This window comes from Podospora anserina, chromosome 1 (genome assembly GCF_000226545.1).
Source record: "Podospora anserina S mat+ genomic DNA chromosome 1, supercontig 1".
Taxonomy (NCBI): Eukaryota; Fungi; Ascomycota; class Sordariomycetes; order Sordariales; family Podosporaceae; genus Podospora; species Podospora anserina.
Window position 1 is genome coordinate 1,619,481 of NW_001914859.1, and position 13,972 is coordinate 1,633,452.

Here is a 13,972-nt window from a genome sequence, read left to right on the forward strand (position 1 = left end):
CATATGCCAACAGAAGCAGGTAAACCAATTATATCCCCAACGCCGTCGGAAACCCAACCAAAGTAGGTAATCAAGGAAACCACCCATGTATAATATCCTCCCCTCTCCATGGGTATCTCAAGCAGAAGGATCAACCTCCACAAAAACCTCATCCTCCTCCCTCCTATGCTCCTCCACCGGCAACTCCACCTCCTTCACCGGGTGCAACAACATGGGCGGTAAACACATCCTCCCCTCCCCACCTCTCATCCCCCCGGGCGTCTTCTCATCCTTTGTCCCAGTCTCGTCCACCTCCAACTCGAACTGTTCCCCCCCATCATTATTCACCTTGAGCCCCATCCACCGTCTATACAAATTCCCACTAAACCCCGCGTTGTAGAACCACGTCAGCCCCCTCATGTTGTGCTCCTTGTCACCGTAAACCGATGTCCTGCCCCCACCAGAGGCACCATTCCTCCCCCCGTTGAGGACCCGTGCGAGGTAATCCGCCGGCCAGGCTCTGTCGACAAACACAGGGTGAGGTGCATACACAGCCTTAAACCCGTGGTGAAGCGCCATCGTGGCTGGCCACATTTCCGGAAACGCGTGGTGTTTCTTGAAGGCTGTCTCCCTGTGCATGAGAAGGAGTAGTCGTCTTGACATTCTAGACGCGGTGATGATCTGAGCTCTTCTCGGCGGGAGGCCACGTTGGGTGTTGTACCCCGTGATATCACTCGCCAGCTTCCAGGATGTTCCCTCGGGATCGAAAATGGGCGACAAGGTAATGAGATCGGGCTCTTCCCCGACGCCCCAGGTATATTTATCCCTTTCGTAAGAAGTAGGCGGGACAGGGTCGTGCTCGTGCTCGAACCAATCTTTGGGATCTTCTGGCCGCAAGGGACCCCAGACCGAGCTTTCGGTTTGGGGTTTTGTCACTGGGGGAGAGGGGGATTTGATGGAGCCGGGGAGTTTATCCCACATGTTATCTGCCGTCACGGTCCCGTGCTCGGTTTGGACGCGGGCCATTTGCTTGAAGTCCTCCCATGAGCCGTGGACATAAGGCATGTAGAACCTGCTGTTGCGCTCCCAGAGGCCTTTTCGAGGTTGGGTTTTGGACCAATTCTCGAGCTTGGTCAGGAGGTCGTAGTAGTGGCCTGTGTAACGGATGTCCATTTCCCATTGCCAAAAGTACTCGTATTCCGGGTGGTTGTAGGCGAAGTGCTGCATGGCCATTTGGAGGCCGCGGTAGGAGCCGTGGACGGGGAGGTCGGGACCGCGGGTGAAGAGGTCGACGATGCCTTGGTAGACGGCGAGCATTTGGGTTTGGGACCAGAGGGTGGCGATGCCGCGGAACTCTTCGGGGACGGTCTCGTTAATGCGGGCGCGGTAGGCTTCGTCGTCGGCCCAGACGGGGTTGCGGGCGTCGTTGCGGACTTGGACGAGGAGGTGAACGTCGTAGCGGCCGCCAGAAGCAAGAGAGAGCTCGGCGATGAGGGCGCGGAGGTTGAGGATGTCTTCCTCCTTCCACTGAAACTCATCCCAGCAGCGGAGGACGACAGCGGTGCGAGGGAGGTCGCCTTGGGGATTTTCCTGCAGAGGTTTCTCTTCCTCTGTCGCAGTCTTGTTATGTCCGGCCGCGGTAGGCCTGACGCTCTCAACCACGGGCGTCTTGGCCTCGCGCGCAGCGAGTTTCGCACCCCTAATTCCATCCCCAATATAGAACCCACTCGGCGCCGCCTCCTTCCTCACCAAAGGCTTATACCTTTTGGCGTTGGCTTCATAACACCGTCTCTGCGCATCCGCCCAGTCGACCCTCCTATAATCCACCTCCTGCCCCGTCCCCCGAAACTCCCCCGCCCCCTCCCTGTCCCCGTGCTCGCCCACCCCAAGCCCCCCCTTCTTAATAGAATACCCATACCCATAAGGCCCATACCTCCCAAACCTCTCAAAGCACACATCCTCCGGCAACGCCAAAAGCTCATAACTCCCCAGCACATTGTCCGGAAACCCATCCGGCCTCCCCTCCAGATACCTCACCCCAGGAACTTTTACTTTCCCCCCTCCCACCTCCAAAAAACACTCCTCCACCTCCCCCTTCTGGGGCAAAACACCCCCCTTGTACCCCTCAAACCCCTTACTCTCAGGCACCCCCTTCCCCGCCCTTGTCCCCTCCCCCCCATCCCAGCCCTTTTCCTCTCCTAATCTCGGATACTCAGGCACATTCCCCTCCAACCCAACCAACCTCCTCACCCCCCCGTAATACCTCGTCAAAAAATCAAATTGCTCCCACACCGCAGGAACGGGCTTTTTAATTGCTTCCGTCTTCCCCTCCGCGATCCGTTTATTTTCTAGTTGCGACGCGCGGATGAGGCCAAAGATGAAGATTACTATGGTTGACATCATCAAGATGCACAGCCAGCGAATAACCTTGTTCGGGAGACGGTATAGAAACCTTGGCCGGGCTACTGGCCCCCTCCGTAGGGTTTTACGATGCCCATGTTTGGGGAGGAGCATGTTTATTGTTGAGGTGCGGCGGGGGGAGTCTGGGGATGATGAGCTGGGGGAGGTGGTGGGGTAGTCGCTGTCGTCGTCGGCTTCGGAGCCGGAGGAGGAGGGGGAGAGTTCAGAGTCGGAGTAGCGCTCTTTGGTTGTTGCTGCTGCTGCTGTTGTTGTTGTTGGGGAGCGGAGGGGGCGGCGGGAGGAGGATGTGCTGAAGGAGTGTTTATGGTGTTTTGGGGGGACTTCCTTGTATAAAGGGAGTTTGTTGTTGTTGTTAAGGTCGCTTCCTCGTGGGCGGAGGGGGTTGAGGCTGGAGAGGAGACCCATTTTAGGGTAGGTTTGAGGACTGGAGGGGTTGGGGGGGTTAGTTGAGGGTTTGAAGGGGGGGAATAGCTTCAGAAATGGGTGCTTACCTGAAAAACAGACCAGACGATCCGAGTCTACGAGACTCCCTCGCTGAGGCTTTGCAATCAGATGCCAATTGTCGCCATACACTCTTGTGTTTGTCCAAAACCGAATCCAACAAAGAAATGTGTCGAGTTTTGCCTGTTGGGCGTTGTTGATACTGCCCGATAAGATTTCAAAAGTCAACAATGAACAATTGACAGTCAAAAGGCAGTTCAACCCGTGCCGGTGGATATCGTGGGCTTCCCGAAGTATGTACGATCAACAAGCGTGCATAAGCTCCATTGAATATATTTCTGGGGAGCTGCTGCAGGATGCACTTCAACAAGTTGGATTGCCATGACGGGCGGTGTTGTGACCCCCCGCACTGATTGGTCGTCTGAATGCTGTTGTGAGCAGCATCGCGTGTTGCTCGGCAACGGGGGGCTCTCGGACAGGGGTTTGGACCTTGGTTATCGTGGGGTAAGCGCCAGCCAAGGCTAGCTTGGCTTGTCCAACTTTGATGTGATCACGATTTGGATGGACTTTGGGAAGTGAAGCATCTTTTTTTTTTTGAAGATATCGCATGGTTCTGCCTGAGGCTTTCAATTGATACTCGGTAAAGGTTCGCGAGACAGGATCGGTTCCAAAGTGCTGGGAGCGGGCGCATTCCAAAGCTCGTGTTAGTGTGGAATCTGTAGAGAACACGCTGTTCTCATCACAGTGGTGACTCATGGTAAAATGATAGTTTCAGCTCACGATCTACTAGCATGGTTTACTGTGGTGAAGATAAGATGAAAGAATGAGATGGAAGTCATTTCTCGTCTGAGGTTCTGCGATCTGTCTTTTTTCGTATTGTAAGAGTCATCCATTGTGTGAGCTGGCCGGCGGCTAGCATGAGCATAGGGCCGTTGAGGGTTAGAGCTCATCTCCATTGAGAACAAGATGAACCTTCGTTGTGATGATCCCGTTTTTGGGAACTGAGATGTGTCTTTTTCAAGAAATGAAAGAGTCATCGGTGGGTTGCTGGTGTGTGTGTGTTGGCCTGGGCTGGGGCGGTTTGAGGATGCGGCAAAGCGGATGAGGACGATAAGTCCGAGGTGTGACCTTGGACTTTAGAGACCAACTTTAAAGGTCAGAAAGAGAAAAACCTAGGGCCTCAGATGCTTAAATTTTGAAAAATTGTGCCTGTTCTGTCGGATGTGAATGAAGTAGTTGGTGCTCCAGTGTCTGAATCGGTCAGGTCAGGGGTGAAAGGTCACGTACATGGCTGAATATGGGACAATCGCAGTTCAGCAAAGTATCTGAAGCTTCTGACAACCATAATCAAGTGCAAATACCGAGCTAAGCCCTGTACCTGGATCCCTACCACCGATCTACCCACACTGCCGGATCCGAATGGCAGGGCTGGGGGAGGCAGTGGTCGCAGAGGGGGAGGGTTGTTATGGTGGTAGGCCAGCTTCGACCCGCGCAGCTAGGTTCATGGTTTCAGACCCGGACCAGAACATTGGCATCTGTGACTCTTTCTCGTATTCCTGGTTTCAACAGAGGACTATGTGTTCTGTACTGAGTTCTCGTTGAATCCAGCATCTTCTGATGAGGCCGATTGTGAGGTCTGTAACCGGGAGGTATCATGCTGTGCCATCATCCATGATGTTGACAGATTGTCAGAAGTTGAATGGCGGCTTCGATTGGTTTTGTTATAACAGCTTCACACCTCAGGCTTTCTTGTCATCAGTATACCTTCCCCACTCATACCCATTGTTTATACATATCACTTCAATCTTGGGGATTCAGAAGATAGGTACCTACCACAAGTCCAACAACTCGTAACAGCATCAACCTCACAAGATGTTTCTCCGCAAAACACGCCGAAAAGTACCCCTCAAACCCCCTCACCTCCGCCCACCTCCTCCAAGCTCCTACCGCAAACTCCCCCTCTACCTCACCCTCACCCTCTGCCTCATAGCCCTCATCATCTTCCCCCTCGCCATCCTCCCCGTAGCCTCCGCCAAATCCACCGTCTCCAATGAACCCGCCCCAGGAGAACCCATCATCGGCATCGACCTCGGCACCACCTTCTCCTGCGTGGGCGTCATGAAAGATGGCAAAGTCGACATCATCGCCAACGACCAAGGAAGCCGAATCACACCAAGCTACGTAGCCTGGACCAAAGAAGGGGAGAGGTTGGTGGGCGAGGGGGCCAAGAACCAATTTGCGAGCAACCCCAGGAACACGATATTTGATATCAAGCGGTTGATCGGGAGGTCGTTTTCAGACAAGGGGGTGCAGGAGGATGCGAAACATATGCCTTTTACCGTTAAGAAGAGCGGGACGACGGGTGGTCCGGTGGTGGAGGTTGACGTTTCTGGACAAGGGGACATGAAGACGTTTACTCCGGAGGAAATCAGTGCGATGGTGCTGGGGAAGATGAAGGAGGTTGCCGAGGGGTTTCTTGGTGTGCCGTGAGTATTTTCTTCTTTCCACACCCTGTTGGAAAAACGTGCTGACATGACCTTTCTCAGAGTCAAGCACGCCGTGGTCACCGTCCCGGCCTACTTCAGCGACAAACAACGCCAGGCGACCAAAGACGCAGGCCTCATCGCCGGCCTCAACATCGTCCGTGTCATCAACGAGCCCACCGCCGCCGCTTTAGCCTACGGCATCGACAAAGTTGATGGCGAACGCACCATCCTCGTCTACGACCTCGGAGGCGGCACATTTGACGTCTCGTTGCTTCAGCTCGAGGACGGTGTGTTTGAAGTCTTGTCAACAGCAGGCGACACAAGACTGGGCGGCGAGGATTTCGACAACAAAGTCATCAAGCACCTCGCTACCCAGTTCTCCAAGGCCAATGGTGGAGCCGATGTGACGAACGACGTCAAAGCGATGGGCAAGCTGAAGAGGGAGGCTGAGAAAGCCAAACGGACGCTGAGTTCGCAGATGAGTGCTAGGGTTGAGATTGAGGGGTTGCACAAGGGGTTGGACTTTGAGTACACGCTCACCAGGGCCAATTTTGAGAAGTTGAATATGGCCATGTTCAAGAAGACGCTGAAGACGGTGGAGCAGGCGCTGAAAGATGCAAAGGTTGACAAGAAGGATGTGACTGATATCGTGATGGTGGGAGGGTCGACGAGGATTCCAAAGATTCGCGAGTTGGTCGAGGCGTACTTTGGGAAGAAGGTTAGCCTGGGAGTTAATCCCGATGAGGCTGTTGCTCATGGAGCTGCGCTGCAGGGCGGTGTAAGCGTTCACATTTCAAAGCCGCAAGGGAAAGATGCTGATATTTCTGTTAGATCATTGCCGGCGAGGAATTCATGATCACGAACGCTATTTTGGACATCACCCCCCTCACGCTGGGTATCGAGACCACAGGTGGAGTCATGGTAGGCGCATTCACCTTGATTGCCATACGGAGAGTGATTCCATGAGCTGACAGGAGAGAAGACCAAGTTGATCTTGCGAAACACGGCGATTCCCACGGTAAGTCCTCAGAACTCATGGCAGTCTCTCCGTCTCACTAACCGGGCCGCAGAAAAAATCCCAAATCTTTTCAACAGCAGCGGACAACCAAAACGTTGTTCAGATCAAGGTCTACGAGGGCGAGCGCGCACTGACCAAGGACAACAACCTCCTGGGCAAATTCGAACTCACCGGCATCCCACCAGCACCAAGAGGTGTCCCCCAGATCGAGGTCTCGTTTACGATTGACGTCAATGGTATCTTGGAAGTCACCGCCCACGACAAGGGTACCGGGAAGGCAGAGAGCGTTACGATTACCAACGACCGAGGACGGCTGTCTGCCGAGGAAATCGAGCGTTTGATCTTGGAGGCCGAGGGGTATGCCGAGAAAGATAAGGAGATTCGAGAGCGGATCGAAGCCAGAAATGGGCTTGAGAACTACGCTTTTAGCCTCAAGAACCAGGTGAATGATGAACAGGGCATGGGTGGCAGGATTGATGGTGATGATAAGGATACTGTAAGTCGAGTTCCCAGACCTGTTGTTTGGACTGGTGCTAACGATGAATCCAGATCATGGATGCCCTGAGCGAGGCGATGGGGTGGTTGGATGAGAATGCCGCTACGGCGACGGCGGAGGACTTTGAAGAACAGAAGGAAAGGCTGTCGAATGTGGCTTATCCCATCACCAGCAAACTGTACGCCGAGTCTGGCGGTAGTGGTGCTGGCTACGATGACGAGCCGGATATTCATGATGAGTTGTAGAAATGTACTTGGAACTGTGTTTTGACCGGGTACCAGTTCCATGCTGGTCAGGATGGATATTGAACAGAGACCTGGTTTAGGACCAGATTACCGTAGATATCCATCAAACAGACCGAGTTTCACAGTTTGTTTGTGGCGGTTGATATACTCAAAGTGTGTCTATAGCAGAAACATCTCGACTTGCAATGATTCTACAGCAAACAGATGCCAGTTGGCCTGGTGTCCAGATAAGTCGAAGCTTCTCAACCTGTGCAAATCATGCTGGCCCCGGATTGGGAACGATGCTTGGGTCGGTTAAACATCGGTGCAGACTTCCCCAGACCGGAGGTGGAGCCTTCTCCCAGGTTCCAGGTTGCCCCGTGCTTGAGAGGATTGGGGGAAGGCTCGGCAGGTGGCTGAAGACGAAAATACCGAGGTTCACGAGCGCTTTCGACCACCCAAGAAGGGTCGCTCCAGAACCAAGGCTCTCCACCCTTCTCTGCCGTCATCTTGAAAATCACCCCTTCACCCTTCTCTGCGCCTGGGACGCATTGCCTCCACCCATCCTTCCCTCTTTGATTTTAAGCCAGAAGCGACCTACACGATATTCTCGCACCAACAACGACTGACTCTTCTTTGTTGCTCCGACAAATACGCGTGGGGCTGGTGTGTGTGGGCGGCTACCGAGGCCAGGCATCGACCAGTTTGCGACCTGTTCGCTGTGACCCGCTGTTGCCACCCCGGAAACCCTTGTCCGCCGGCTGAGCGCGCCTCTGTGCTTTTCTCAACATCCCAGCAACAGCAACTCTCCCCCCGTTTGCAACACGATGGCATCGCCGCCAAAACCGTGGGAAAGACCAGGCGCAGCGTCTGGAACGACTGGTTAGTGCCTCCTTTATTATCATACGCTCATTCGGATTCATTCAGAGCATCTTACTAATCACGCAACAATAGCAACTCTTTCTTCCCCATCCTCAGCCGCTCCAGCTGCGACAACAACTGCGACTCCCAACGCACTTTCCAATCCCGCCATGGCGACTTCCACCACAACCGCGTCCGGTACCCCGCCGATACCGCCAGTTCCGGCCTCTCTGACCTCTTCGGTCACACAGAACGCGGCTGCTTACAGCAGGCCATACGCCGCCTCGCCCTATGGCGGAGGTTACGGTTCAGCCTACTCGTCGCCCTACTCATCACCATACAACAGATATGGCGCTATGGGCGGTATGGGTGGTTATGGGGGCTATGGAAGTAGCATGTATGGAGGCATGGGTGGATATGGTGGCGGCATGTACGGAGGAGGCATGTACGGGGGCGGGATGCCAGGAGACCCAAACAACCCGGAGAGTCTCACCAACCGCTTCAACATGAGCACCCAGGCCACCTTCCAGATGCTCGAAGGCATTGTGGGCGCCTTCGGAGGATTTGCCCAGATGCTGGAGAGCACTTACATGGCCACGCATTCCAGCTTCTTCGGTAAGTGACGTCGCCAACAGATTGATATTGGCGCGAGACTGACGTTATCATAGCCATGGTATCTGTGGCCGAACAGTTTGGAAACCTACGTGACACCCTCGGCTCAGTCTTGGGTATCTTTACCCTGATGCGTTGGATTCGCACCCTGATCGCCAGGATTACAGGCAGACCCCCACCGGTGGATGCCACAGCCCTCACGCCCGCTGCGTTCGCCCGCTTCGAGGGCCGCAAGCTTCCCGACGGCAGCGCCCCACCCAAGCCCAGCCGCAAGCCTCTCTTCTTCTTCCTCCTCGCCGCCTTCGGCCTTCCGATGATCATGAGCAGGATTATCCGAGGGCTGGCTGCCAGCGCTGAAGAAGAGGAGCGCAAGCGCCAAATCATGGCTGCTCAGCAAGTTGTTGACCCCAACAATCTTGTCTTCTGCCGCGTGCTCTACGACTTTACCCCTGCCAATAGCGGTCCGGCTGCCGTTCAGGGAGTCGATATCCAGGTGCACAAGGGCGACTTTGTTGCCGTCCTGAGCAAGAGCGATCCCATGGGCAACCCAAGCGAGTGGTGGAAGTGCCGCGCTCGCGATGGAAGAATTGGATATCTCCCTGCGAATTTCCTCGAAGTTATGCGCAAGCCCAACGAGCCCATCGCTGCCATCAAGAACACCCCCGCCAGCGAGAGCAGTAGAACTAGCTCCTTGACCAGCTCCGTCAGCGCCCCTGGCACGCTCAGCACGAACCCCCTGAAGGCCCCCCCGATGCCGACAACCAAGGTTGGCGACGTGACCGTGGAGAGCTTCCAGAAGTCAACGTTCCAATCTTAGAAGGAGGCCAATGTCATACCTGGACCTGTTATCAGTACGCACTCGGCACAGCCGGTTCCTGCTTCTGCGCATCCAAGCCGACGCTCTCATTCTCAGCCAGAGCTTTCCATCATTTTACAAGAGTTTAGGAAGACGAGGATGACTCCAGTGCCGCGCTACGATAAGCAGTCGGGAACTATGGTATACGTGAATCCCCTGACCGGGGCCCCTGTGATGAATGGAAACCCGGTTGTGCATTACCAAGATCCTTCACAACAGGCTGCCCACAATCCTCGACAGGGACTCTCGCTTGAAGATTTACTCTGGATGGGCAATGTGAAGCATGCGAAGCGGGTGAAGAAGGCGAAGACGACGTTCTGAGACCGTACAACAACAGCAGCATTACAGCCTTTCTCTCTTTTTTGTGTGTATTTCAGCAGCAACAAACCCGACTATTAATATCCCACGAACTCGATGTACCGCGACGAAGGTCATAACGTCAGCATATCTTACCGATGCGAGTCCGATCTCTTTTTTGGCAAAGGGGGAGGGGGGGAGGATGACGGAACGAAGGAAGGATAGGAAGGAGTGGGAAACGGGTTAACGAAAAGAATCTTTTTCATACAACAAAGTCATGGCGTTTTTTTTTCCTTTTTTGGAGTTGATGATGACACCATACAGAGCATCAGTTATTCTTGATGAAGCGATGGGAATGAAATTCCTATTATTATTGTACTTTTGTTCTGTTTGCTTGGGGGGATTTGGGGGGTATTGTAAGCGATAAGGGGGGGGAAGAGCGATTTATTTTGGGACTTGTGTGGTGACGAGGAAGGGTGTGTGTGTGTGTGTGGTTTTGATAGTTGTATTAAATGAGAGGTATCTTGAACATTGTGCTGTTTGGTTGTTCTATTCCGTTGGTCATGGGATGTTACCCATTGTAGGCTCAACAAGTGTGGACAGTTGCTACGAGGTGAACAATTTGCATGTGATAGGCACGGCTAGGCCGCGTGTCCTGAACATGTACGTCAGTGTCGCGTGGTGTCTCCAGTTTGGATGGATTTCCATGTTGCACTTTTGGTGGAGCAAAACGCAGAAACATATATTGAAACATGGGACGACAAAGAAAGAGCCTCCTCACCATATAACATGATAATGGCAGTAAACTCAAAACCTGGGATTCACTACCTTGGGCATCTGGCCAAAAAGGCAAAAAAAGGGAAAGAGGACTGTTCTACTTTCATAGCCTCTGTTTGGTTCTTTGATAGCCATATCATACAAAATTAAAAAACCCCTCATCCTTCCCCATCCTTCTCGTCCCTTCCCTCTGAAATTCATCGAATGTTATTTTCGCCTCCTTCTTTCTCTCTTGCTCTGGCCTTATTCGTCGCTGCCAATCTCTGTAATTTCCCCCGTTTCTGTTTCTTGCCCCCCTAACCGACGCCCAAAGAGAAACAGTGATAAAATGGTTTTTTTTTATAAAAAAAAAAAGACATCCCCCCTTGATGAGATAGAAGGGGAAAGACCACAACCATGAAATGACCAAGACCCCAGTCCCAGGGCAGAGACAAAGTCGCCATAACGAAAAAAAAAATGTATACAATATTCCCGTGATAAAGAAAAGGTTACCCGCAGAGCAAAGCGAGAAAAGGAGGCATGGATGGTGTTGATGTCCCCGCCGAAAGAAGAAATTACCACTCGTACTCCCCCGTAGCCTTGTGGAAGACATACTCCTTGCCGTTCACAGTCAGGACGCCATCCTTGAGTGTGCACTTCCTGTAGCCCAGGGTATTAGTATCTGAAATGTTATACAAGTTTCGTGGGAGTAGAGAGACGCACCACTTATTCTTCACCCTCTGCACCTTGTCATACATGCAAAGCATCATATGCCCCATGTCATCATCTTCATCATCGTCCTCCTTATTGTCGTCAGAGTCGTCCAAGTCAGAGTTGATCGCATCGTCATCCAAATCCTCATCGTTCATGTCATCCTCCCCACCATCAACCTGGGAGGGACCCCCAGCAGCGCGGTTCCGTCTATTGTCAAGGCTGCGGACCTTGGTGGCCTGCTTCAGAGGAAGCATCAGGCCGCCGCCCTCCATCTGCTTGGCTCGGGCGGCGATCTGGGCGTGAAGATGATCATCAATCTCGACGCGGCCCATCTCGACAGCCCGGCCTTCGGCGTTGCGGCGCATCATGACAGCCTCCCAGCAATCATCGCTAGGGCCATCAGTCTGGGCATTAGGCAAGTTGTTAGGGGCAATCCCACGCTGCTGCTGAGCCTGTTGAGCCTGTAGCTGCATGCGTTGCTGCATCTGTTGCTGCATCTGTCGTTGATACACCTGCTCTGGGGTCAGCTGCTGAGGTCCACCCTGCTGTGGCCGTTGCATGTGCTGTTGCTGAATCTGCTGAGGGTGTTGGGGGCGTTGTTGTTGAGGATGCTGTGGGTGTTGCTGATACTGCTGCTGCTGAGGGTGTTGCTGGTGTTGAGAATGTTGCTGGTGTTGAGCATGTTGTTGCTGGACCTGCTGTTGCTGCTGTTGGGCTTGGCCAACGTTCCCTTGTCCGACCTTACCATTACCGTTGGACATGGAGGCAATGGAGGCAGCAGCTCCCTCGCCGTACTTGTTCTGCAAAGCCTGCACAGCCCGGGTAGCGGCTATGCTGGGGTTGACAGTAGGCAGGCTAGGGTGGGAGGCATTTTGATAACCAGGATGCACGGGCTGAGAGCCAGCGCCGGGTTCCTGCTTGATAGCGACCGGCTCAGACCTGACCAACCCTGGCTCCTGCTTGACGGGCACCCCGTTGGAATGAGGCTGGTTGATATTTGGCAGCGAGAGAGGTTGAGCTGAAGTCTGAGGGCTCAACGTAGACTGGGTATAAGCCGCCTGCGGTGGGGGAGCGGCTTGCGGCGCTGGAGCCGGGGGAGCGGCTGGTTGAGCTGGAGGAGCGGGCTGCTCTGGCTTCGGGTCCCAGGGAAACTGGGCCACATTGAGCTGCGAGAGCTTCATTTGCCATTTCTGCAGCTTGTGTTAGTCTCATTCATACACATGGCTCCCTGTAAGAGGGGCAATAAGAAAACAGAAGGAGAGGGGGGGCCCTCTAGCAGGGTGCCACGTGATCAAGCGTGAGACCATCCAATCGGAAGGCAGTGTTGGGGAATGGAGTAAGTTCGCAGCAGCGGGGAAGGGACTTAAAAAGAGACCCAAAAGCACTGGGCCGCCCACTCCGAGGCAGCTCGCTCTCCACCCCTCTTTGCGTCCCAGGAGGCCCAGGCAGTCCAGCCCGTCAGCCAACACCGCCCGAACGAAGGGACCGACACTTGTCGCGCCCCTCAACCTCAATCTCGACCACCACCAACCATCACCAACATCTTCTCATCTCAATCGACAAACGGTGCGCATCGACACGCAAGCAGGTAAGGAGACAGGGACAGGAATACGGGTTTGCCTCACCTTCTTCAGGTCCTCGAGCACGCCATCCTCAACACCATTCTCCTCGAAATCAACGCGCACAGCGTCGATGACTCCCTGAATCACAGCCTCGTAAACCTGGCCAACGTGAACGTTCGACATCTTGACGAGTCAAAAAAGCTGCAGCGAAAACAACAACAGCGAGCGAAGCTTGGCTATCTGCGATCGATATGACTTTCTTCGTGTGGGTTCGTCAAACGGTGGTTGCCTTGACGTTTGTGAGATTGACTAGCAGTTTCTCTCTACCGACTCCTTCTTTCTCTCTACGTTTTGCACGGCAAAAACGGGGCGTCGGCTGGGTTGCGCCGGCGGAAAATATGATTCGGAGTCGATGGTTCGCGGATGAGATATCCCGAAGGGAGGGAGGTGGGAAGTCGGTCTGAACTGCTAGACGTTTTCTCTTGCACTCTGATTCCTCGATTGCTTGTCCTGCCACGTCGCTTTGAAAAAAGAGAGGAACTCCCTCTTTCTCGTGACACCTGTCTTGTCTAGATGGAAAGTGCAGCGATTCAGCAATAACTCTGCAGTGTGATATGCCCGTGTTGCGCCGCGGGTCTGGGTTGCTGTTTCGCCTGGGAGTGATGTATTGGGCAAGTTGAACGAATCCGCCAGAGGCCTGTTGAAGTACTGAGGCCTGATTAGTCATCTGGCTCGAGCACCAACAGCCACCCGGCACCTGCCTTCTGATTGGCCAGCCCGCTTTTATTAGTGAGTTCAGGGCGCTCGGCACTTTTAACCGCAGTAGAAACAGCATTACCTGCCCTGGAACTCTGCATCAATTCAGCGACCATTATCACGAAAGTAAATCAACCTGAAGGATATCATCACATAGTTCATCCCAATTGGTCACTATTCCATACCCCATATCTAAAACAAAAACTCCAACGCCTGTTTCCTATTCTCCGAAAAATTACAAGTATGCTACTGTTTTTGTACAGTTTTGTTCCCTAGTCCATAGCCATGAAACAAGAGAAGGGGGGTATCTTATGCCAACAAATATGTCCCAGTTGTTGATGTTCGTAAACCTCATGACCAAGCCGATTTTCATTCATTCCCGCTTCGAAAAAAGTGCCGCCTCAAACAATGCCAGAGTGTGGGCAAGAGAGAGAGAGTATCCGTAAGAACTCCGAGTGAATGCTCCTTTCCCAACCCCAACGCCGCGCTGAAA

General features: G+C 53.6%; 4 protein-coding genes across 4 annotated transcripts; 2 read left to right on the forward strand and 2 right to left on the reverse strand.

The window, feature by feature from the left end:
• Positions 1-117: 117 nt before the first annotated feature.
• Positions 118-2,805, reverse strand: PODANS_1_4550 (uncharacterized protein; the record flags this gene model as incomplete). Its single annotated transcript, XM_001912622.1, has 1 exon — positions 118-2,805. One exon carries the CDS (start codon positions 2,803-2,805, stop codon positions 118-120), a length of 2,688 nt encoding a protein of 895 aa, XP_001912657.1.
• Positions 2,806-4,713: 1,908 nt separating this feature from the next.
• PODANS_1_4560 (uncharacterized protein) lies at positions 4,714-7,086 on the forward strand (the record flags this gene model as incomplete). The annotated part of the gene is made up of 6 exons (XM_001912623.1): positions 4,714-5,327; positions 5,388-6,105; positions 6,159-6,248; positions 6,307-6,314; positions 6,358-6,841; positions 6,940-7,086. The coding sequence occupies 6 exons, from the start codon at positions 4,714-4,716 to the stop codon at positions 7,084-7,086; spliced, it is 2,061 nt and encodes a 686-aa protein (XP_001912658.1).
• An 806-nt stretch (positions 7,087-7,892) lies between these two features.
• PODANS_1_4570 (uncharacterized protein) lies at positions 7,893-9,355 on the forward strand (the record flags this gene model as incomplete). The annotated part of the gene is made up of 3 exons (XM_001912624.1): positions 7,893-7,947; positions 8,020-8,541; positions 8,595-9,355. The coding sequence occupies 3 exons, from the start codon at positions 7,893-7,895 to the stop codon at positions 9,353-9,355; spliced, it is 1,338 nt and encodes a 445-aa protein (XP_001912659.1).
• A 1,667-nt stretch (positions 9,356-11,022) lies between these two features.
• PODANS_1_4580 (uncharacterized protein) lies at positions 11,023-12,906 on the reverse strand (the record flags this gene model as incomplete). The annotated part of the gene is made up of 3 exons (XM_001912625.1): positions 11,023-12,351; positions 12,470-12,582; positions 12,723-12,906. 3 exons carry the CDS (start codon positions 12,904-12,906, stop codon positions 11,023-11,025), a joined length of 1,626 nt encoding a protein of 541 aa, XP_001912660.1.
• Positions 12,907-13,972: the final 1,066 nt, after the last annotated feature.